General features: G+C 42.7%; 1 protein-coding gene across 1 annotated transcript in view; it reads right to left on the minus strand.

The window, feature by feature from the left end:
• The window catches only part of LOC116966482 (heparan-alpha-glucosaminide N-acetyltransferase-like), a 110,103-nt gene that overhangs the window by 40,843 nt on the left and 42,549 nt on the right, over nucleotides 1-26,711 (minus strand). The window contains exons 4-6 of the mRNA XM_033012765.1: nucleotides 16,302-16,378; nucleotides 9,767-9,797; nucleotides 6,204-6,364 (exon numbers count right to left, since the gene is read on the minus strand). Of these exons, the coding sequence (XP_032868656.1) occupies nucleotides 6,204-6,364; nucleotides 9,767-9,797; nucleotides 16,302-16,378 (269 nt within the window). The remainder of the gene's footprint in view (nucleotides 1-6,203; nucleotides 6,365-9,766; nucleotides 9,798-16,301; nucleotides 16,379-26,711) is intronic.

Below are 26,711 nucleotides of genomic sequence, written 5' to 3' on the forward strand. Positions count from 1 at the left end.
AGTCTAATATACATTTGGGATTAAATGGGAAGGAAGGGAAACACAGCCAAAAAACTGCCAGAATGAACAATTAGCCTCCAAGGTAAAGCTTGCTTTGTAACCACCTTAATATTTAACACCACCATTAATATAATGTAACTGAAGAACTATTGTTCCAACAAATCCCTCGGATAGTCACAAGCGGAGTTGATGTAAAAAGTACAGTACACAGTCGTGCCAACAACAGTAAAAACTGTTGTGGTGCTGCCTAGAATGGGAAAGAGAGTTGACGGGATAAACAAAAGTACAAATTACTTTCTTTACTTTCCTTTCATTACATGATTTGAGATTTATTTTGGAGAGCTTTAAAAAGAATACCTTTCATGTTGAGTGTTGTTTTGGACATAACGCCAAGGCTATTCCGTGTTCACCTCACAGATGTAACCAAAACAATAATAAACATTCCAGATGCTGGAATTGTGCATTAAGAAGAGGAAATGCTGGAAATAAACAGCAGTCAGGAAAAAGAGAGAAAGAATTAATGTTTCAAATCAATGATCTTCCATCAGAACCTGGGACATGGGTTCATTCCTGACCTTGGTTACTGTCCGTACGAAGACTGCATCTTCTTCCTGTGACCACACTGGTCATCATGCCTGATACTCTGATTTAATCCCATGTGCCAGTGGGTTAACTGTGGATTACTCCTTAGTAAAGGTTGAAGGCAAAATGTAGAAATGGGGGAATTGATGGATATGTGTGAGAGAGAGAGAGAGAGGGTGTTGCAAAGGTATAGGGAAATAAACAGAGGGGGAATATGACTGAAGAGAATGTTCCCCTGAAACCATCACGGCTCATGGGTCTCACTTCTGTGTCATTATTAACATAAAACAGAGATACATTTAGAACATGGAGGGTGAGTGGGAGTCGTGGGAGAAGACAGTGGAGGGTCAGGAATAATGTAAAAGACTGGAGGAATTAAATAACAACAAGGATGATGGTCTGTGCCAAAAATAGGATTGGGGGGAAGCTCAAGAACAAAAAGGGAAGGTGTAAATGGATACAGCAGAATCGTTACCAGCACCTGCTGTCCAATAAAACTGGAGCAGTGATAATGGTCTAAAGCTGTTGGAGTCATTGTTGAGGCCAGAAAGCTGGAAAGTAACCCACTCTTCACTCTTCTGCGCCATTGGGAATCCAATGTACTGTTAACAAATTGGTAAGGCATACATTTCACACCTTGCAAGTTACTGGTTCCAGCAGCAGCACATCAGGCTATGTTACTGCTGTAATATCACCCCTTGGATGTTTACCACAGCCTTTTCTGTTTCTGAAGATTCTCTATCTAAATATACTTCACGCTATCTCCTGACATAAAGGTCAAACGTTGCACTGTAAATATCAATGCACAGATCAGCTTAGCCACTTCATTTCTCATTCCTTTCTCCACTAAGCCTCCCCTGAATTAGTGATCTGATATTTTTACTGTGCACTTCCAAAACCAATGAGCAGAATCACTGATTTACTGTGGCTGCGTAATTGTTTCCAGTGGTTACGTTTTCAGTGGGTTGCAGTGTGCAATGGGAGCTTTGGTGGAAATGTGGCTAAGTTATGCACTTTGCTACGATGCCGATTTTAACATGAAAATCCGGAACTTTGTCAGCAGAATCACCAATGGCACTGTCACCCAGATGTTTGGCCAACACAGGACAATAAGCTTAATTGCTGGAAAACTCCACCTGCTAATGCATCCGAGACATTCATTATTTTATGTGGCCAGGGAACTCTGTGAGACCTCCTCCCGATTAGCATTATTGATCAGGATTTGACATGGATCTACATGGAGAGCTGTGCTGGAAGAACAAGGCCTTTCGAGCATTACCGATAATTCTAAAACAACACAAAGGAAAAATGCCGAAATGAAACAGCCTGAGTGATTAAGTACGGTCAGCACTCCGTATGTGACAGAACAAGCACATCAGCAGCATATAAATCATCAGTTGGATAGAGTATTAACCCTGGGCTTAGATGCACTCTCGGTAAGAGATTTATTAAAATCAGCTCATTACTTAATTAAAAACCATCTTTATTCAGAGATGTGCACTAAATTGCATGCTCCATAACATTTGCAGATGCAATTTCTGTCAGGAGAGCTAAAATGAGGACATGGAAAAGAGCATTGACTTGTAAACGTGCAAGAACAGTTCAACGTCTGTTAATCCAGCCTGGTCACACTTCTGATCTAGTAAACACTGGAATGCTCTGAAGTATATTACTATGTATATACTATTTGATCAGTGTCAGAGAGCATTTAAATATAGCCTCCTCTCATCCCTTTGTTCACTTTAGGTTTTTTTTCCACTTTGCATACACGTTCACAATTTCTAAAGATGGGGGCACTTGTAGATATGACGATGAAGATGGTAAAATATAAAAGTATTCTACTTTACAAAACTTGGTTTGGCCACAGCTGAAGTATTGTGTACATTTCCGGCCATTATACTACTGGAAGGACATGAGAGCACTGGAAGGGGTGCAGAGTAGATTTACAAGGATATTGCCCATGATGGAACAATTCAGTAGTGAGGAGAGTCCGGATAGACTGGGTTTATTTTTCTTGGAACAGAGGAAGCTGAAGAGCGATCTAATCAAGGTATATGGAATTATGAGGAGCACAAATAAGGTGAAGAGTAGAAACGTTTCCACATTGCTGAAACATCTGAAACAAGCATATGTTTCAGTTAAAGGCTAAGAGTTCCATGCAGTGACCAAATGAAATCTAAAGCACACTGAGAGGGTGGTGAAGGCAGAGACTCTCACTGCATTTAAGAAATATATGGATGAGCAGTTGAATCGCTGAGTTATGGAAGTTGATGGACCAAGTGGTAGTAAATGGGATTAGTGGACTAAGTAATTGATGGGTGGCATAGACTTGATGGCCTGCTTCCATCATGTAGGAATCTATGACACTGTTATGCTATTAGGGTTGTATGATGGTTTGCGGAGCTCGGATTCAGCCGCGGGACTTGCACACCATCACCCGGCGGGGCCGCAACTTCGGAGGCCTGGATTGCCTCGGCGCAGAGGGAGAACAAGGAGGGAAGAGACAATGACTTTGGGACTTTAAACTGTGTTGAGTGTTTGTTTTGTTATTATTCTATGTTATGACTGCAGGCTAAACCATTTCGTTGCACTGAAAAGTGCAATGACAATAAAATTGAATCCAATCCAATCCAATCCAATCCAATGATAGTATGATGCCTAAGCTGAACATGATTGTTACTAGACAAGTGATCCAGAGTTCTGAAAGAAATCCATACTCAAGTTCAATTTCCATCATCATGGCTGAGGAACCTAATACAGTTTACTAAATAATCCGAAATTAAATAAATAATTGCCAAGAAATTTGTTCCCAGTGAGTAGCTTTCAACATAATGTATACTTGTATCAGTGCATTGTATTCCGCCTGTGAACAGAAGAATTTATACACAAAGATCTATAACACAATGACACCACTATATAACAACAAATCTAAACCCTGTAATTATCAGTCAAACAAGTTAAGAACCAGACAAATTGTTGTAAAATTTCACTTGGTTCACACATGCCCTTCAGGAAGGAAATTTGCAACATTGCTAAGTCAAGACCAACACTCAAATGCTGCACTCAAATTGACATCTGGAATAGTTCAACAACCCATTCAGCTCAAGGATCTGATCTGGACATTGACAGTAACATTGGCAAAAATAAATGAACAAACCTGTGAAGAGGACAGATCCAGTTTAGTTGTGAGGCTGTGTATACCAAGCTGGTAACTGGCAAACTGGGAGAAATGAACATGCAACTTCTGGGGTGTTATTACAATCTTGATAAAGCATAAAGCTAGGGCATTGCCCTTCTATAGTGAGCTCCACCCATGGGCAATGGTATCTAAAATAGGGCTACAATATTGCCATCATTCCACATCCAGGCATAGTCCTGGTCAATCCACATTTCTGACCCAAGCAATTTATTTAAGCAAAACCAATCTTGGTCCGTACATCCTGCAACCAATCTCATACCTCCCACAAATCAACCTCTGTCCCTTCACAATTCTCAATATTGAGTTTGCATCCAGAACTGGTCACAATCTGTCTCCACTGGCTGATCTTTGAGACCAACATGAAGCCATTTTGGAATGGAACGGCATCGGTTCACTGGTTGTGACTATAAACGCAAGGCAGCTGAATCTGACTCGACTCGCTAAGCTTGCTCAGTTTTGACCCAGCAGTATGTGGTTGACATTATGTTCTCGCACAAAGTCAGGATTAAATCAATTCCTCAGCTAAAAAGTTTTATGAAATTAGAGAAAGGGAAATAGTGGCCTTTAAAGGGAGTAATATTTTATTAGAAGATTGCACTGTTGCCTTAGAGACTGGCATTAAATCATATGACTGTCGGGCATCAAATAGTTGATCTGATCATAATTCACAAGAAATCCCTGAATCAGATTATTGCCATCAATATTTTCAGAAACTAGATTAGCAAGATATCTATTCCCCAGAGTGAGAAACAATAATGGCATGTTAATATGGAATACTGCAGACCAAAGTACTCACTATGGAATGCCTGACATTGATAACATGACGTTTGGCTGGACAACTGCAGTCAGGAATGTATTTAGTCATTTTTAAAAACTGAGCAACATTTAGTCTGCCAAAGAATGCTCCTTGGACAGTAAGAAGTGATAACCTCTGTCTGTGCACTTTTGTGCGAAATGGTCTGCTCACAAACAAAATAATTAATTTCTACCTTCACTGATCAAGCAATAAACTTGGGCTTTTTAAGAAGTCAAACTCTGTGAAACACACCCCCCGCCCCCCCAACCACTACCACCTCCACCTCATTCTAGATCAAAGTTACACAAAACAATGTTACAAAGTATTTCACAAAAGGACAAAGTGCTGGAGTGACTCAGGTTAGGCAGCATCTGTGGAGAAAATGAATAGGTGATGTTTCGGGTCAGGATCCTTCTTCAATCTGGTCAACAGAAAGGACCAACACAAAACGTCACCTATGCATGTTCTCCAGAAATGTTGACTGGCCCACTGAGTTACTCCAGCACTTTGTATCTTTTTTTTGTAAACCAGCTTCCGCGGAAATAAGTTCTCTTATTTGTTCTCATCAAAATTGGTAAGAGATGTTTCAAGCCACAAGTATTTTCCTACAACTGGTTCTTGCAACTATTGTCAGTCTTGTGTGTGACACAGTGGTAATCTTAAGGAGAACAAGGCAACATCTGCATTAAGGTCAGGTTCCCTTCTTCAACAGAGGCTATTGGGACCATTCAACGGTGAGTAACATTAGTTTCATTTGAAAGTCAAAATGATGTTTATTTTAAACAGAATTCTTACTTTGTGATTCCAGCACCTATTTTCTATGTTTCTATGTTTCTACAACATTTCAGGTCAGGACCCTGCTCCAGACTGAGGAGTAAATGCTCAAATGTGGTTTTCTTCTCTTTGCTCTGGAAGGCCACATGGTCTCTGGTGAGAGAGGGATAGATCTTCCAGCTGGGGAAAGTGGGATCTTGGGTGTAGGATTGGGGCCTGTGGTGGGGAGTGTGTTGGGGAATTAATGTGCATAAATTGCTGGTGAGACGGGCTGTGGGATTAGGAGCTAGGGCACAATCAGGAAGAGATCAAATGGTCTGAAGGAGAACTGCAGGTGGAAAAAGAGACAAGTGCAAAATTCAAAGGGTGTCAACCTCTCAGTCCTCTTTAAGCTCTGCAGTACAACTCAGTATGGCAGACGTGGTATCAAATTTGTTTAGAAATACAGCACAGAAAAGGCCACTGAGTCCACACTGACCCGCGATCCCCGCACATTAACACTATCCTACACACACGAGGGAGAATTTATACATACACCAAGCCAATTAACTTACACACCCTCACATCTTTGGAGTGTGGGAGGAAACCGAAGATCTCGGAGAAAACACACGGGGTCACGGGGAGAACGTACAAACACCCGTAGTCGGGATTAAACCCGGGTCTTTGCGTTTGCCTTCACGTTCAGAGAATCAAATGGGTGTTGCCGTTCACAAACTGTGCAATGTAATCAGGCTGTTAATTCCTTCATGCAAAGAATTTCTAGCTAACATTTTTGTTTTTCACTTCCCCTATTAAAATCACAGGAAGAGTCAGGCCAGTTGGAAGAGTTGGGCCCGTGGGTGGTAAACTCACTGGGACCGTCTGCTGGGCCATAGCTGATGAAGAACACTCCGATCAGAAGCAGGATGGCGGTTCGCCAGGACAGCTTTCGCAGCAACTGCAGTCGACGGACACCTCGTCGGAGCATGGCGCTGAAGGACAAGGCTGCGGATGTACCAATGATGAAAACAAACCTGAGGACACAACACACATTACCATTTATCAAGTCAAGTCAAGTCACTTTTATTTATATAGCACATTTAAAAAACAACTCTCGTTGGCCAAAGTGCTTTACATTGGTATAAGAACAGTATAACAAACAACAGTGGTTCATAGATTAAATACAAACATCACTACTTACATATAGCCCTCGCTCAGAGGACATCAAGAAAGGCTTGGGAGTAGAGATGAGTTTTAAGTCTCGACTTAAAGGAGTCGATGGAGGGGGCACTTATGCCTTTGCCTGATTATTTTCATAGGTCAGGGCATTGAGTATAAGAGTCAAGGGGTCATGATGCAGCCTTACAGGACTTTGGTTAGGCTGCATGTTGAATATTGCATACAGTTCTGGTCGTTCACCATGTGAAGGTTTTGGAAAAAGTTCATAGGAGGTTTACCAGAATTATCCTTGGCTTAGGGTCTATCAGCTACAGGGAGAAGTTGGACAGACTTGGATTGCTATTACGCTGGATGTTGCAGGGAGACCTGATAATGTAACATTATAGGAGGCACAGATAGGGTAGACAGTCAGAACCTTTTCCCCAGGATAGAAAACTCAAATACTAGGAGAAATAACTTTAATGTGGGAGGGGCAACGTTTGGCACAGACATTGTGGCTGAAGGGTCTGTTTTTGGACTTTATTGTTCCATGATTTATATTCTGTTAACACAATCAGTAAACATACTACGATATATTTAGCAGCCTGCGCAAAGAAATCAAAAACAGACCAAGAGTAAATTAAATTATCTGAACCAGGATGCTATCATTTGTTAATAATAAACTCTTTCCAGCAAGTTTGAATATGTTCCATTGCTACATTTGTGGAGCATGGCACATTAAGATATAACAGGAGTCAAATGGAATATGTTTTTGTGGTGAGCTGTTAACATTTTTAAATGTATATTATTACGCGTTAACATAATTTTGTTTATGCTTTAAAATATTTTCAATGTGTATTTGTGAATGGGAGTGAGTACATGTATGTGTGAGTGCATGTCTAGGTTTCTGAGTGCACTTGTATGTGTACTTGCACATTAAATGTCAGCAATTTCTCTGTGAACATTTCACAGAATATCCTGAGAAAATTGCATTCAGGAGCCTTCGGAACGATCTAGTTATGTTCAAAGTGCCACTCAGAGGCTCTGTAAAGGTTTTCTGAGAGAGAGCATCAATCAAAAGGCTAATGAAAGATTGAAAAGCAAAGGTGTTGTAAATTGGAAACAACAGTAAATGCTGGGAACGCAGACTCAGCAGCTTTGAACTATTAGTTCTGATGAAAGATTGAAACATGTGGTCTCTGCATAGATGCTAACTGACAGGCTGGTTGTGACCAATATATTCTGCTTTCTTTCCAATGAAAGGTAGTCTTGTTCTGTAGAATAATGGAAACATACGGTGCTGAAACGGGCTCCACTGGCCCAAGTTATCTAAGTCAACTGCGATGCCTATCAGCACTAATCCCTTTTGACCACATTAGGCTGGAGTTAAAAATGAAGAATGATGTGCTTTTCTTCTCCTTTATTGTTCAGCATCTTGGATTAGAGAAAAGGTGATGAAATACTCGTATGTGTTTGTAACCGTTCACCAGATACCCCTGGGTTTCTGACCCATTCCCTATTCAGGAATACAAACGCATAATCTAGACTAATTTAGCAGTGATGTTGAGGGAGTCTTGCAGTGTCACAACGATCTCATTATGATGGAATATAAAACCAGAAAATCAAGGGATTATTCAATGTCTTGTCCTCCAGTTATCCTCTTCCAAACCCACCCCTCACCCCACAAAAGAGTTCATCATCTCATCTCACTGATGTTTTTAGGATCATGCCAGCAACAACTGGCTTGTGTAGTTCACCTACATAGTAAGTCACAGTACTTCAAAGTAATTGCCTGCATATGAAGCAGTTAGGGGATAAAGAGTGTTGAAAGATATGATGAGGTGCTCTATAAATGCATGTCATTCTTCTTGTTCTGGACTGTGTTTATCTTGAGTCAATTTTCATTTGTAAAATTCGCCACCACAAACGAATCAACTATTGTGGAGCTGGTTAAACTCCACCTTAGGTAGCTCCACGATGTCTGCCATTAATTTCAATGATTTGTGAAGTGGATAATAATTCTCTATGGGAACTGTTTCAATACTTTTAAAGTGCTTTATTGACCAACAACCACAATTGCATTGAAACAGAACCCTGATGGTCCTTCTTTGGTTATCTACAATGTTGGCATCACTGCTGCAGGTGAGCTGCTTTGATCTGAAGTTTACACGCCTCTGGTTCAGTCAGTCCTGCACCACCACAGCTTTTAGCAGGCACTGGGCATAACGTAACGTAATTTGGAATCCTTCGGTGACGTGAGTCTTGCCACAAACCAATCTTGTCCTTATTTAGGGCGGCACTGTGACGCAGCGGTAGAGTCGCTGCCTTACAGCGAACGCAGCGCCGGAGACGCGGGTTCGATCCGGACTACGAGTGCTGTCTGTACGGAGTTTGTACGTTCTCCCCGTGACCTGCGTGGGTTTTCTCCGGGATTTTCGGTTTCCTCCCACACTCCAAAGACGTACAGATATGTATGTAGGTTAATTGGCTTGGTAAATGTAAACATTGTCCCTAGTGTGTGTTAATATGCAGGGATCGCTGGTCGGCACAGACCCGGTGGGTCGAAGGGCCTGTTTCCGCGCTGTATCCCTGAACTAAACATAATTAAACTAAACTTTAGGACCCCATTACTTCCACGCTGACAGTTATTCAGAGGTGGAAGTAGGGTTGCCGATTAGTTTCCTATGTGGGATTGTGAGCATTAGTGAATCCAGATGTGGAAATTTCGATTGACAGTAAAGGACATTGCAAGAGATTGTCACCACGCATGGATGGTGTAAGAGCCAACGGAGCTTCACAAGTACTGAAACTTTCTCACAAGAGAACCAGTGGTGTCTAGTTGGTGTGTTTTCAAACCGTGTGTATTTTATTAGCTTGGCTTGTAGAACATTCATCTGACTCCAAAGATTTTGAATTTAAGTTCCGTGGAAGCATAAGCACAGGCGGAGGGCATTCAGCACAGCTTGCCTGTGCTGCCAAATGCAATAGCAATCCCCTTGTCTGGCCTTCTTCTCATTTTTAGTACATTCCTGTATTCTACTTTTCCTCTTAAAAATAGGCAATCCTGAGATGTCACCCACTCCTTCTCTCTAGAGTTGCTGCCTGTCCCGCTGAGTTACTCCAGTGTTTTGGGTCTATCTTCTATTAAAGAACAGTTCCTACCTGATTAAGGAAAAGCATAATTGTACAAAAAATAAATGCTGAATATGGGCTGTAACCATGGACCATGAAGTGAGAATTGTTGATATCATTACATCAACACTTTCATTTTTGCTCACCAGGGCATCACAAGGTCAGCGACAGTCAATCCTGGAAAATAAGAAAGAATACATACAAGTTTGTTAAAGTTAAATACAGATAGAAATCTTTATTTACACTCCCAAATGCCTCTTAGCTGAGCACCAGCTTCCCACCAGTCTCTCCCATCCTGTTGTCATCTTTGAAAGGCACCAATTATTCACCCATGTCATCATTCTTCCTTCCATCACTTCACCAGAAAAATCCTAGCCTGCATGGAGGCTTCCAGGGGTCTCGACCCGAAACGTCACCCATTCCTTCTCTCCAGAATTGCTGCCTGTCGCACTGAGTTACTCCAGCAGCTTGTGTCTACCTTCCTCCTGAGGAACTAACTCCAACTAGTTGCTTAGAGCGACTAAGAATAGCAACTGATGGAGGCAGGATTGCGTAGAAAGGAACTGCAGATGCTGGATTAAACCGAAGATAGACACAGAATGCTGGAGTAACTCAGCGGGACAGGCAGCATCTCTGGAGAGAAGGAATGGGCGATGTTTCGGGTCGAGACCCTTCTACAGAGTGATCAAGGCAGGATTGCTCTCCTTCTGCTCTGCATCAACCACACTATTAATCCAACGTCCATTTTAACCTCAAGTCAGGTAAGCCTGCGGCTCCCCCCCCCCCCCCCCCGCCCCACCCATTACTCCATCTCCCCTCCCTGAGGAAGATTTATTAAGTTTTATGAACGGTCTTGTGGATGCTTAGCATGTGGCCCTGCAGAAATATGCTTCCTGTAAAATTGACTTGAGATTTAAAAACCTGCAGGAATATGTCAATCAATAGCAACAGAGACTCGGGTTGCAAATCTCTAGTGAATATTAATTCTGATAATAATTTTTGATTTATTGCTTTCATAAAGGAATTATTTTGAATCGATGGCCAAGGATTTGTATTTTCGACTGTGAATTCAGTTGTTCTACATTAGACTCTGGTCCTGTATATCTGATGCTGTATATATATATATATATATAAATATATATATCAATGTACCTCATTGGAAGAATTATGGATGTCCAGCCTTTGCTTGACTCTCTGCAATACATAATTGCTGTTGGATCTTGGCTAACGCTACCATAGCCAACCACCACCTTCCTCCTTAGTAAACTAATCAGTAATCAATACAATAATGGCTTTTAGAAAGGCACATGGATATGCAGTGAATGGAAACGTGTGGATCATGTGCAGGTAGATGATCTTGCCATTGTGTTTTGCATGGACATTGTGGGCTGAAGTACCAATTCTTGTCCTGGACTTTTCTATAATTTATGTGTTCATAATAGGGGAAGCTGAATTCACCTGAAGTACAGCAGCATCAAGGTGAGCACTGTCCAGTTCACATCTCTCCTGCTGGGAGGATAGTGTGGAAGTAGCAAGCACTTGGGTTACTGATTGAGCATCAACATCTGCATCTCTCTTGACACCCCCAATAACTATCATTTTACTTCGGAGTCACGTGAGTGACTTCGTGAAGAACCCCGCCTACGGCGCATGCGTGTCATATCGCATACACGCATTGAACGTGTCGGACCTGGGGAGAACGTCCCCTTGAACGGGAGAGTTAACAAGCCGGTCGACGGCAGGTAAGTGATTCTGCATTTTCACCGTTTTTTTAGGAATGGATAGAGGACGCAGAAAGGCTGTGAAGAAGCTGCAGGATGTCGGCGGTAAAGGTGCCGGGGACCCGCAGCAGCAGCCGACGGCACAGGCAGTTTGCGTTGAGCCAGCTGTGCCAGATTCAAACCCCGCGCCGGGAAAAACTAATTCTAGACCGGGCGGGAAGGCGAACCGCAAAACGAACCGCTGGGAAAGTGAGCCCGAAAAATCGCCGGTAAATACTTACTTGTATAGCAGTGATGATGACCAGCTGCAGGGCATAGAGCAGCCGGCAGCGATCGCATCTGCAGAGCTCGGAAAACAGTACGAGTGGCTGCAGCATGTGGGGCCGTCATCTATCTGTTTGGAGGAGTACCGGGACGGCGAAAAACGGCGTTTGCAGCGGCCGGGAGCAACCAGAGCCGGTAGGCATGGCGACGAGTTGCGATTTAAACCGCGTGCGACTAGTGCCCGAGGGCACGAAAGTCGGCAGGAGCGGTGGGCTAAAAAGAAACACCCGCGAGCGACTAGTGCGGGAGAGCACGAAAGTCGGCTGGAGCGGTTGTGGGAGGAACATCTCCATAGTGTCAGGCTCCAGAAATTGGATAAAAGCCGCACACATACAGGTGTAAGTCCCTCAGAGCATGGCCAGAAAAGGCTGCTGGACATATCATCCTCATCTGAAGAGGGTGTTCAAGGGCTGCCTGACTCAGACTCTGAACAAGAGTCAGAGCCACGTTCCCATATGGAGGATGAGGGAACACAGTTGCTGGACATGGTGCACACATATTTCCAGCAAGAAGAAACTGGAAAAGACCTAGAGGCCAGGATGGCGGCCAGCATTGATTATATGACGACCCATCACCTCAAAACTGATACCTTAGCTGAGGTATGGGCAAGACATTTACCTCCGCGAAATTGTGCGGCTCTGAATGTACCCAAGGTGAACCGAAGCATTTGGAGACACGTGGGGCAGGATATTCGGAGTCTGGATATAAAAATACAGAATGCTAGTAAAGGACTCTCGGCGGGTATAACAGCTTTGGCCCGTACGCTGGAAAATGTGGATATGTCCAATGACATGAAAGACGATTTAGCACTGTTTTGCAATGTTCAATTTGAACTGAACAACATCAGGAAAGGGGCTATTCAGCCAACGTTAGACCCAAAATTTGCAATCCTGTGCAAACAGAAAGCCATAAAACCTCAAAATTTGTTGTTTGGGGGTGACCTATCAAAACAGGTCAAAGATTTGGAGGAAGAGGCCAAAACGTTGGGCCTAATAAAAGCGACCAAAGGATATGTCGGAAAACGGTATCATCCTTATGGGACGACTAAAAAAGCAAGTACTAGTATGTATAGTACGAAAAATTGGAGAGAGGCCAGAGGAAACCAGCAACAGCGTCCTTTTTTAGGGGTTGGCCCGGGACGCCCACAATGGAAAATGCGGAAGCCTCCACTTCAACATTTACCCCACTTTCAACCTCAAGGCCCTCCGCAACCTCGGTTAAGACCAAGAAAGTAACACCACCGATAACCATGGAGGTAGGTGGGTCTGTGCCTCAAAAATTAATAAGGAGCACAGAACTTGGAGGGAGGTTGCAATTTCATTTGGAAGCATGGTGTAAGTTAACTGTGGATAGGTATATCCTTAGCAGTATTAAGGGATATCTTATAGAGTTTATACACATACAAGAACCTCCAGTACAACATACACCGGACAGAACTTATATGCTTACCAAATTAGACAGAGCTAAAGCAAAAATTGAAATACAAAGGTTGTTCACGAAAGGAGTAATTGAAAAAACCAAACATGAACAACAGGAATTTGTCTCAAATATATTCATTAGACATAAGAAAGATGGGGGTTGCCGGATAATTATTGATTTATCAACACTTAATAAGTTTGTACAATATGCTCATTTTAAAATGGATATCTTGATTGTGGGGAAAACTTATGAATTGGCTAGTAGAGCAGTGGTTGCCACAAGAAAATTGATGGAACAGCTGGGATTCATTATCCATCCAATTAAGTCAAGATTAACACCTGCAACTAATATTGATTACTTGGGGTTCACTATTAACACACTTGATATGTTAGTGACTTTACCTATAGGGAAAGCCACTGAGTTCCAAAAGGATTGCACAGAGCTTATTAATACCGTTAAACCATCCATTAGACGGGTAGCCAGGATTATTGGGAAAATTATAGCCACGTTTCCTGCCATTCAATTTGGACGATTGCATTACCAAAATTTACGGGGAGCTAACAATTAGAGCTATAAAAGAACTACAATGGTGGGAACAAAATGTTATATATAGCTCCAACCCAATAGTTATTCCAAACCCATCTGTGGTATTACAAACAGATGCCAGTGCACTGGGTTGGGGAGCAACGGATACCATCTCGAGCTCTGGAGGGAGATGGAATATACAGGAAACTAACCTACTTACCACAAAGGGTATAAATTACTTAGAAATGTTGAGTGCTTTTATGGTTTAAAATCTTATTGCTCGGGAATGATTAACCAGCATGTTAGATTGCAGATAAACAATACCACGGTGGTGGCATATATAAATCATATGGGTGGAAATATATCAATATCCTGTGATGAATTGGCAAACCATATTTGGGAATGGTGTATCCAAAGGAATATTTGGTTATCGGCTACGTATCTACCAGGGATACTTAATTCAGTGGCAGACGCCAGGTCACGAAAATTTAATGAAAATACGGAATGGATGTTAGACAGAAAGATATTTGCTGATATCACAGCAAAGTACGGAAGGCCGGATATTGATCTTTTTGCATCCAGGTTAAATCATCAGTTACCTAGGTATATATCATGGGAACCAGATCCTGAGGCAGAAGCTACAGATGCATTCTCTTTGCACTGGGGGGAAATGGTTCATTTATGCATTTCCTCCTTTCTGCCTCATCAATCGGGTACTACGGAAAATTCAGCTAGACTCGGCATCTGGGATTCTCATAGTACCTGATTGGCCTACCCAACCATGGTTCTCGGTGCTGCAGGATTTGGTGCTTACACCATATATTACTTTAAAACATAGTCCTCAGTTGCTGGTGCATCCGGTGACTGGGGACAGCCATCCTTGCCATAATTATCTAAATTTATTGGGTTGTAGACTCTGAAGGAACCATTTCGGCATATGGGTTTATCTGATAGAACTGTGGACATGATCACAGCAGCACAGAGAGTGCCTTGTCCAGTTATTTATGGGAAGGCACAGAAAGACAGGGTGTCGGCTCACATCCTCTAGTAATAAAACTGCTACGAGGCATCTTTAACACTAACCCACCAAGGGCTAGATATAGCCAAATCTGGGATGTAAGCGTAGTCCTAAAAAATGTTACGGAATTGGTCACCGGCTACGGCATTACCGCTAAACTATCTAACTATGAAAATGGTTATGCTTATGGCGCTGGTCACAGCGCAAAGGGTCCAGTCATTACAGAAGTTAAGATTGGATAACTTGACGGAGGCGACAGGAAGGCTGATTTTCATGATCCAGGGCCTTATTAAGCACAATAGACCAGGATCAGCGGGTCAGGTGATAGAGTTCATAGCCTATCCACAGGATGAACGTCTCTGTGTAGTAAAACACATCATGTTATATATGGACAGAACGAAGGCTATCAGAGGCAATGAAAAGGCTCTTTTAATTAGCCATAAGAAGCCATACCATAAAGTCTCGACTCAGACCATTTCACGGTGGCTGAGATATTGCTTAGTTCAGGCAGGAGTGGACACTAATGTATTCAAATCTCACTCCACCAGGGCTGCATCTACATCAGCAGCTAATCGCCTGGAGGTACCGATGGACAATATCCTCAGAACTGCAGGATGGTCATCAGAGAAAACGTTTCGCACATATTACAACAAACCAGTTAGGAAAGAAGAAACGTTTTCGGGGAAAAATTTTGAGTTCTATTTAATTTACACCTGAAGCTTATAAGGTTTATAAATTGATTTAATCAATATTATTTACAATTTTTGCTTAAAAATGTTGGTATCATTGTGTTTTTTTTTAAATACCAGTAACAATTTCTCCCAAACTACCAAGGCAGTTGTGAAAATTGGACTCGTTCCACGGCATGAGGTCACAGAGCTTTGAAGTCTTCACGAAGTCACTCACGTGACTCCGAAGTAAAATAGTAAGATTAAACGAGAACTTACCAGTTTGAAGTTTGATCTTTATTTTATGAGGAGGAACGTTGAGGGACTACGTGCCCTCCGCTCCCACCCTTATATGGTCATATCTTAAACTGGTATCTCTTTAATAATCTTACTATCTTAGGTCATTATTTTCTATCTGTGACCTCACACCGCTGCTTTGAAGAATGACACGCATGCGCCGTAGGCGGGGTTCTTCACGTAGTCCCTCAACGTTCCTCCTCATAAAATAAAGATCAAACTTCAAACTGGTAAGTTCTCGTTTAATCTTACTATTCATTCTGTGTGACAGAATGATTTTTGAGCACAGTAATGAAACGCAGAAGCTACTTCTGCTTTCTGCATTTATTTTGGGGTCTCCCGTTTGATTGTCCATCCCCATTTCTTGTGAGTCCAACGTTTTTTTGCTCCACCTGAGAGTGCGTCATACAAAAGGGTTTTGTAAACAGACTCTTTGATAGTTATTGGGTGATGTGTCAGATTTTAATGACGCTGTGAAAATCAGGGGGAAAAAATGCAAAATTCTGTAAATAAACTAAAACATTGTACATTCACCAGAAGTTCACTGTCTCAAATTTAGCAATGATCTTGAAATTAAAAGTTAGTGACTATCCTGATTACTAATACATAAATTTCTATTTCTAATGCAGTGCAAAATGTTCATTATACAATATATTATGCTATCTCTGCTTTTTGTTTGGTAATGCAAAAGTAACTTCTATTACAATACCGTTCCATGGGGCGTGTTCAAAGAACCAGTAGCTCCCTCCTCCATAGTTGACAAAGACCATGATAGTTAGCGCCAAACTGCAAACACACAGGTAGGGAGATATTTTTTAGCCACACTTATATGAAAACATTCACGTTACCCAAACTGAGGGCATACGATCTGTTAATATCTTCATCTCTGAAAAAAAGAATTATGCGCTCACAATCCAAGGTGTAGGATTGAGCGGTACATTGTCTTAAGTATCTGAAACACCATCTGAAATCCAACCAAGCAGGTATTAAAAATCCCATCAGAGAGTAAAGAACTCTTCCTGGCCAAAGTCCCTCACTTAACCTGAAAAAAGTAAAAGGCCTCTCCCACTTACGCAACTTTTTCGGCGACTGCCGGCACCCTTCATAGGTCGCCGAAAATATTCAACATGTTGAAAATTCAGCGGCGACCAGAAAGGCGCTACGACTGTTTGGGTGACTAGGAGACCTCTCATGACCATACAGGCGAAACCTGGCGACATGTAGCGGGTGTTGCGGGATGTCAGCAGGGGACATGTCGCCAGGGGATCACCTGTATGGTCATGAGAGGTCTCCTTGTCACCCAAAGAGTTGTAGCGTCTTTCTGGTCACCGCTGAATTTTCAACATGTTGAAAGTATTCGGCGACCTACGACGGATGCCGGCAGTCGCCAAAAAAGTCGCGTAAGTGGGACAGACCCTTAAAGGAGTTACTTACAGTATCTCACTGCTAGTTTTGGGGACAGTCTTAATCGCCAATCAGAGCTTGTTACAAAGCCAAGGCCGAATAATAATAAATATGTCTGAAGAAAGCTCCCCACAAAAATGTCACCTATCCATTTTCTCCACAGAACCTGACCCATTGAGTTACTCCAGTATTCTGTGTCTATCCAAAGTAATAATTAATGAATAAAGAACATTCTGACAATCTTGAAATGTTAAAACATGATTCAAATTTCATGGCAGGAATTAGAACTCATATTAGAATGTTACCTTTTTCTCGCAATGGCTTTGAGGACATCCGGCCAAGTGTTTCTCTTTGCTAGGTAAGGTACAATTTCTACCCCAATCACTTTAGTTGGTGATTGGTAGTGGGATTACCATCGGTGAGAGTTTCCTTCTTAGAAATAATGCCATGGGATATTTGTATTCTTACAGAAAGCCTCTCAAACAGTGCACCATTACCTCCGTACTACTTTGGAACATCACCTTTGATTTTAATGCAATAGTCTGCACCATCGTAAATAAAAAGCAGTGAAAATCTATGGAACTACCTCCAGTCATCCTGCCATGACCATGGTGGAACCTAGCTAAAATCGTAAGGAACATGACTTGTGCTTGTACATATCAATACCTTCCATGCATGTCCATGTGTCTATTTAAAAGCCTCTTCAATGCCATTATCTTATCTGCCTCCACCACCACCCCTGGCAGTATGTTCCAGGCACCCACAAATCATTGGAGAAAACTTGCCCCACACATCTCCTTTGAAACTTTGCCCCTCTCACCTTAAAGGGCCTGTCCCACTGTACGAACTAATTCACGAGCTCTTCCGAGTTTAAAAAAAAATCAAACTCGTGGTAAGCACGTAGAATGTACGTAGCGGGTACGTCGGAGCTCAGGACGTCTCTTAGCGGCTCGTTACACTAACGGCAGGTACTCGGGAAACGCGGTAAGCTCGTGAAGACCAGTGAAGATTTTTCAACATGTTGAAAAATGTCCACGAGAGCCCCGAGTACCTACGAGCGGCTATTACCGTAATTCTCCGAGTTCGAATCAGGGGAGACTCGGGAGAACTCTTGAATTAGCTCGTACAGTGGGACAGCCCCTTAAAGCTACGAACTCAAGTCTTTGACATTTCCACCCTCGGAACAAGGTTCCAATTTTCTCCCCTATCTCTGCACCTTATAATTTTGTGTACCTCTATCAAGTCTCACCGCAGCCTTCGATGCATCACTGAAAACAATTAATCCCTGCTTTCCCCAGGTAAGAATTGAAGATTTTGAAACTACAGACTATTTGATCTAGCTGCTAGGTTAAGGAAACTGTTTCAGTACCTAATATATGGGAATGTGGATCTGGACCAACAAGTGTTTTGCTAAAACATTATCTTGGCTGAAAAACTGTAAGCCTGCAATTTCAAATAACAATGAGCGAAGCAAGGATGTGGGTTTTTTCCCTAATTGGAACTGTACAAGTTTCAAATATAAAAGCACCTTTTCATACTTAGGAAGGTAGCCTCAATAGGTTCATAGAAGTGATACTTATGATTAATTTATCATTTTCGATGGACAGCCCATTTCCTATTTATTACAATATTGATTATATTAGTCACCCTGCATTTAGTTCTATCCGCTTACCAACACAAATTTCCATGCATATGCTGATTTTTAAAATTTGAGCATTATCTATAATACATTAGACTTGATGGTATGACAAATGTTCCTCTTTGTTTTACAACAAGCTGTCACTCTCACTCACCTAAGTGGGTACACTCTGCTTCACTTACCTGTTAAGTGAGCACAGTCGTTTTAAGTGTATGGATTTTTAAAATGTTTTCTCTTTCATTTTATTGAAGTTTATGCTGTTAAAGCCCTGGTCCCAGGACAGTTGCTGGAGCATTCCTGCAGGTCATCTCCCTAACCATCCTGTGGTGTATCGGAAACATCCATTTTCATGAGCTATTGCAGCAATAAGTAAATGACACAAGATCTATTCGCAGTTAAAGAACCAAAGTTAGATCCCTCTTTCTTGGTTACGGACACAGATCGTGTAAACTGTTGGGTTAGATGTTGGGGAAGGAACAGCGACGGAAGCTGGATAATAAGGAATTTCTATGGCTGCACATTATAATAACTCATTTATTACAGAATCAAGGGATATGGGGAGAAAGCAGGAACAGGGTACTGATTCTGGATGGTACACAAAAATGCTGGAGAAACTCAGCGGGTGCAGCAGCATCTGTGGAGCGAAGGAAATAGGCAACGTTTTGGGCCAAAACCCTTCTTCAGACTGAAGAAGGGTTTTGGCCCAAAACGTTGCCTATTTCCTTCGCTCCACAGATGCTGCTGCACCCGCTGAGTTTCTCCAGCATTTTTGTGTACCTTCGATTTTCCAGCATCTGCAGTTCCTTCTTAAATACTGATTCTGGATGATCTGCCATGACCATATTGAATGGCAGTGCTGGCTCGAAGGGCCAAATGGCCTACTCCTGCACCTACTTCATGTTTCTATGTTAAGCTTTGTTTTCCATAAAAATAATATTCCAGGATCCTACCAGACTTTCAGGGACCAGATTAGATTAAATGTAATAAAAACCACAGATACTAACAAAGCATGACCTGGTTTAAAGGAAAAATATTCATTTATATAGCACTTTCCACAACCTCAGGATGTGCCAAAGTGCATTACAATCAATGAAGCAACTTTGGAATGTAGTCTTTGCTGAAATATAGAAAATATAGCAGCAAGTGGAAAATTCCCACAAATAACCAGACGGTCTGTTATTGTAGGCTTTGGGTGAGGGATGAATTAGTTGGGAAAATAGGGACAAATCCCCTACTCGTCGCTGTAAGAATGCCGTGGAAATATTTACTCCTCGAGAAGACAGACGGGGCCTTCAGTTAACACCTCAATGAAAGGCAGTAGCCATACCAGTGCAGCGTTCCCTGGAGATCCACTTCCTGGGCTAACACACAGTGGAAATTGTAAACTGTGATTGCACAATTTCTTGTCATTGTATAGTCTGTGCCCGTTCATGCTGAATACAGATGTGTCAGTGAGGGGAAGCTGAATACAGAGGTGTAGTCAACGACTTGTTGAGTGGTGTGGGCTGAATCAACTGCTGCTCAACAACGACACAACTAAAGAGTTAGTGGTGGACTTGAGGTGGAGAGAGACACCCCTGTCCCCCGTCTCCACCAAGGGTGTGGATGTGCAGTTTACCAAGGAGTACAAGTACCTTGGAGTTTACATGGACAGTAAACTGGACTGGTCCAGGAACGCTGAAGCAATGTATAAGAAGGGACAAAGCCGTCTGTACTTTCCGCTCCTTCAACATCTGCAGTGAGATGCTGCAGATGTTCTATCAGTCGGTGGTGGCCAGTGCCATCTTCTACACTGTTGTGTGCTGGGGCAGCAGGGCGAAGGCCGCAGACACCATCAGAATCAACAAGCTCATCAGGAAGGCTGGCTCCGTCCTGGGAGTGGAGTTGGATTCATTGGAGGTGATCTTGGAGGAGAGGATGCTGTTCAAATCTTGGACAAAGCAGCTTACCCCCTCCATGACATACTGGTCAACCTGAGGAGTACCTTCAGCAATGGACTGGTTCCACCAAAATGCAGCATAGAACGCTACAGGAGAACCGTTTACCCTGTGGCTATCAAACTGTACAACAAAGTTCTATCGTGTTCAAGAAGGAACTGCAGATGCTGGAAGATCGAAGGTACACAAAATTGCTGGAGAAACTCAGCGGGTGCAGCAGCATCTATGGAGCGAAGGAAATAGGCGACGTTTCGGGCCGAAACCCTTCTTCGGACTGATGGGGGGTGGGGGGGAGAAGGAAGGAAAAGGGGAGGAGGAGGAGCCCGAGGGCGGGCGGATGGGAGGGTGGGAGGAGACAGCTAGAGGGTTGAGGAAGGGGATGTTAATGCCATCCGGACGCAAGGTCCCCAGACGGAATATGAGGTGCTGTTCCTCCAATTTCCGCTGTTGCTCACTCTGGCAATGGAGGAGACCCAGGACAGAGAGGTCGGATTGGGAATGGGAGGGGGAGTTGAAGTGCTGAGCCACCGGGAGGTCAGGTTGGTTATTGCGGACTGAGCGGAGGTGTTCAGCGAAACGATCGCCCAACCTGCGTTTAGTCTCCCCAATGTAAATCAGCTGACATCTAGAGCAGCGGATGCAGTAGATGATCGAGTCTGGGTAAGGGTATGGTCGTACAGTTGGAGGGCAGGGGGGATCACAGAGGGGGTGCAGTTAGAGAGGAGGTTGTGAAACTGTCTCCGGAGAGAGGAGGAGAACTTCTTCAAAGTAGGCATTCCTTGAGGAGATATCGCAGTGGAGTAGACAAAGTGTTCAAGAAGGAACTGCAGATGCTGGAAGATCGAAGGTACACAAAATTGCTGGAGAAACTCAGCGGGTGCAGCAACATCTATGGAGCGAAGGAAATAGGCGATACATACAAGGTAAAATATTTAAAAAAAGATAAACAACTAAAATAAATATCATGAAAATAGCACGCATAAACACCCAGCCCTACATCCTTCTGTCGATTTCACAGTCTCTTAGTATGTATCGCCCCTGCGTTCCTTGGCGGCTACATTTAGTGCCTTTATAGCAGTGGGGTAAAAACTGTTTTTAAGTCTGTTTGTCCTTGTCCTTGTAGATCTGTACCGTCTGCCTGACGGTAACAGTTCAAACAGGGAGTGTCCGGGGTGGGAAATGTCCTTTATAATACTCTGGGATTTTTTGATGCAGCGGGAACTGTGTAAGTCCTCCAAGGTAAGGAGAGGGCAGCCGACAATCCTCTGGGCGTTGTCAATGGTCCTCTGGAGCGCTTTCCTCTGAGCCGCTGTGCAGCTGGTGTACCATACGCATACACAGTATGTTAGGATGCTCTCAATGGAGCACCGCTAAAAGGACAGCAGCAGTCTCTGAGTGATGTTATTCTTCCTGAGCACCCTCAGGAAGTGCAGTCTCTGCTGGACCTTTTTCAGCAGAGTGGTTTCAAGAGAGAGTTAGATAGGGCTCTTAAAAATAGTGGAGTCAGGGGATGTGGGGAGAAGGCAGGAACGGGGTACTGATTGGGGATGATCAGCCATGATCACACTCGAAGGGCCAAATGACCTACACATGCACCTATTGTCTATTGTCTAGTGTCTGGTAATATAACCACTAGGCATGCATGGTCTAATACTGTATGTGTTGTGTTATCTATTCCTGCTTCATTGTTGCCCAGCTCAGCCTTCGCCCTGTGTATCCATGCTCTACCTCCCTGCGAAGCTTGCCATGATTCTGCAAGATCAGCAGCCTCAAAGAGCAACAGGAAATTAGAGGTAGGTAATTCAACCCTAAATGTTTACTGTGGCCACCAGACGCTGCCTAAGGAGGAGGTTTTAATTAAAAAGATTGACAATAAGGTGGCATATTGCTATAATCTGCGGTGCTCGTCTCCTGGAAAATGACTTAACCTTTGTCTTGGTTGCTGTGGCAACTAATGGACCTGATTACACCAGTGTGCAGGACCAGCATTGCTATATTTTTTAATGGCCTGGCTAAGATAACAGGGGAGATTAAAGTCTTATCTGGGCAGTTAAACAGCGACTCTTCATTTCTGATGTATTTGTGGAGAGAGGATCCTCTTCCTTTCTACCCCCAAAGTGAGCGGATTAATTACCATCATCCATTCTGTGACGCTGGGCCTGATCAGTTAGCTTTCTGTTCTCCTATTGATTGGAAATGGAGCAAAGCTTCCTGTACCGTTATGGCGGGATAATATCCATAATGGTTTATAAAACAAAGAACTCAGCACCTGTTCTTCAGTCCCTCCCCTTAATTTTCATCAAAACATATATCTGAGGCAGGGACCTTTCACAATTCATCTTCGTCCATGGACAATTGTCAAAACAACCTGCTCAGCATAATTAGTATTTATTGTTAACTTAAACCCTTGGTCCTTGTGGTCCTTGTGGGGGTATAGAGAGAAGGCAGGTACAGGATACTGAGTTGGATGATCAGCCATGATCATATTGAATGGCGGTGCAGGCTCAAAGGGCCGAATGGCCTACTCCTGCACCTATTTTCTATGTTTCTATGTTTCTAAACGTTTCCGTTAAAAATAAATTGGCTAATAACAGAGATTCAGATCAGGTGAACAAGAATTTACTTCCTTTACTCTTAATTTGTGTTGTCGTTCCAGGCAGGAGCTGTTTGCTACTGCCCCAAGAGTGACTTTCAGCCAGGCCTCTCAATGCTGGCTTGAAGTGATGGTGCAGCAAGGTGCTCCCCCTAGTGGGGTCACCCAGAAATGTTTCCAGAGTGGCAAATGTCTCTGGAGCTAAAGGCCAAAGACACATTCTTATTCGCAAACGATAAGATGCGATAGTCTGAAGAAGGGTCTCGACCCTAAATATCACCCATTCCTTCGCTCCATAGATGCTGCCTCACCCGCTGAGTTTCTCCAGCTTTTTGTCTACCTTCGATACGATAGAACTTTGTTTATCCCAGGAGGGAAATTGATCTGCCAACCGTCATAAAACACAAATTGCATGAAACATGAAATTAAATTGACGAGTGGAAAGGATTGGGGATGTGCAAAGATTGGGGAGGGGGATCATTCTATTCCACAACAGAAGGGGGAGGAGTTGTACAGTTTGATAGCCACAGGGTCGAGTGCAACCTTCACGTGGTCTGCCCTGTTTCGACGAATGCAATCAACCCGGCGTGCACAATCAAATAAGATCAAATAGAACAAGTTGTCCTACAACTTTAAGCTGTGTACACCATACGCAAGTAGAGGCCACAGGGACCTCATGAACATCACCAGTTCACAACACAACTACCATTTTCTGCTCATTTCTATCTCAGTCAGTACATATTGAAATGTTACGACTCACATCCATTCATATTGTCATATGGTTGTTTGTGGGAGCTTTCTCTGCACAAATTAGCTGCCGAGTTTCTTGCATTCAACAGCGCTACTCTCAAAAACAGTGCACAGTCAGTCCTTATAGCCTGATGACTTGATAACCAATAATCCACATACTCATGAGGTCTGCCCCATTTCGGACTTTGTTGACAAACATATTTATACATGTTAAGAAACCAATCTTTGTGCAAATGCAATCAGCTTCAAGATCCATGATGTCAGTGGCTCCATCCCTGGCACTGTTTGCGAAAGTAGTCTTCAAATGTACAGCTGTGCCTTGTGATTTCAAAACTGATCACTGCTTGTAAGTATCAATTCATTCAATGGAAATATCGTTGACTGTAGCTATTTTAGGCACTTGTTTATTAATGTGTGCCATTTTTTGAGAACATTATGGGGCATATTTATGTTTATTTAGTGGATATATTAGGTACAAAAATGTTCTCCTAGTGGTATGTTTAAGAAAGCTGGAAATATCGAAGGTTATCAAAAATGCTGGAGAAACTCAGCGAATGAGGCAGCATCTATGGAGCTAAGGAATAGGCGATGTTTCGGGTCGAGATCCTTCGGCAGACTGAGGGTCTGAAGACCCGAAACGTCGCCTATTCCTTCGCTCCATAGACGCAGCCTCACCCGCTGAGTGTCTCCAGCATTTTTGTCTACTTCCTAGTGGTATCATCATTTTTATTATCGACAAGAAGTGTTAATCCTTACACTTCGGACAATGAGGACTTAGTAAAACATTGATTAAATTAAGTTATCCGCTTCAGCAGCAAAAACAGCGAAGTGATGTATTGTTTAAAGTGTGCATTTTGGAAGGCAATGATATACAAAGAGACTTGGTGTTCTTGTACAGGCGCAGCATACATTTATGAAGGCAAATAGATGATTTGAGTACAGGAGCCAAATTTGTCTGGCAATAATTATCCAGGGTCTTTTTGAGACCACATTTGCATCCTATGTGAGGTTTTGATCTCCATTACTTGGCTTTTAGATAGACCCATGGAAATGCAGGGAATGGAGGGAAATGGATCACATGCAGGCAGAGGAGATCCGTTTAATTAGATTAGGTTAGGTATCATGTTCGGCATGGACATTGTGGGCCGAAGGACCTGGTCTTGTGCTATTGTGTTTTACATGCTTAAGAAAAGATAGCTAGTGAGGGGGTGTAGTATAGGTTCACCTGATTCCCAGGGCAGTGTGATTGCTATTTGTGGAGATATTGTCAACTTGGCTTGCATTCATAGAGCTTAGAAGAATGAGAGATCTAATAGAAACTTACAAAATGCTGACTGAGCTAGATAAAGTGGATATGGGGAGAATAGTTGATCTGTCTAGGATACAGGTTACAGGGCAAGAGCTTTAGTACTGAGATAAGGAGAAATGTCTACAATCAAAGGCCAGTGAACCTGCAGAAACCACTACCACAGACGACTCTTAAAGGTTTATTCAGTGAATATATTTTTAAGCAGCTAGAAAAAATTCTAAAAGGATGCAAAGTGCTGGAGTAGTTGAGCAGGTCAGGCAGTGTCTCTAGAGAACATGGATATGTAACATTTAATGACCTGAAACGTCACTTATCCATGTTCTCTACACTTATCCTTTGTGCCTTCCCCCATAATGGGAACCATTGTGGGGGGATGTTTTTATGTTAAAGCTATTTATTATTGCTATGTTTGTATTCTTTTTTATGTGCTGCATTGGCAAAAAGAATTTCACTACATCTAGGTGTATGTGACAATAAATCAACCTTTGAACCTTTGAACCTTTGCTCCAGAGATGCTGCCTGACCTGCTGCGTTACTCCTGCACTTTGTGTATTAAGCAGCATCTGCAGTTCTTTCTGTCTACAGATAAAATTCAAAATGTAAATGGCATCAATGTATGTGGGAAGAGAGTAAGAGTATGGTAAAGAGATTGATGATCAGCCAATGATCTCAGTGACTGAGTTGACTCTTAAAGAGCCTTCTCCTGCTGCAGATTTCAAAGTCTCTATGAAGGCAAGTACACCATGTGGGAGGTGCATTGAGATGCGATGTGTTTTTGAAATGCTGGGCCTTCCTTCAGCTGCTGTGAAAGCTGCTCGAGGACTTCATGACCTGTTGTTTGTGTATTTCTAATCTGCTCTAAGGCATCTCCAGATATGCCAACACTGAGGATTTTTTTTGCCATTGGACTACTCTGTGACACCAGTTCCAAATGCTGCATTTCACTTTCATTAGCACAGTCGTTTAATATATTTCTGGCTGTTGAACTCAAATTTGATTCTATGAGAAATGAATCCAATAGGAAAAGAGGAAATGCTACATTTAACACCTCCTTTGGAGCAGCAGGTTCAATGTTACACCTTTTCTGATGGATTAGTCTGACCTGATTTAACTTGTTTAATATTCTCCCCCTTTGCAAGGCAAAGAGTAATGGGTTAGTTAACTAATTAACTTAATTGGCCCATTCAAACCAGTACATTTTCTCAAGGCACAATGTGTTTTTTAGCCCCATGAATCACGCAAATGTCCGGGCTGGAACAGTGACTTCACCGTGCAAGCCTGGAAATAAATGCCTCCTACTTTGACCAGCTGATGAGAGGATGCTCCCTTGACACCCAGCGGTTTTAACAATAATCTACTTCCTGTCAGCTAATTTATTAAACTGCTGCATCTCGGAAACCAAAAGCAGTCAAAACTCACCTCGTAATCAGGGCTGAAAATGTACATTAGTTTTGAAGTTAATCGAAGTAGTATGACGGAGAACAATA

Source organism: Amblyraja radiata, chromosome 37, assembly GCF_010909765.2.
Source record: "Amblyraja radiata isolate CabotCenter1 chromosome 37, sAmbRad1.1.pri, whole genome shotgun sequence".
Lineage (NCBI taxonomy): Eukaryota > Metazoa > Chordata > Chondrichthyes > Rajiformes > Rajidae > Amblyraja > Amblyraja radiata.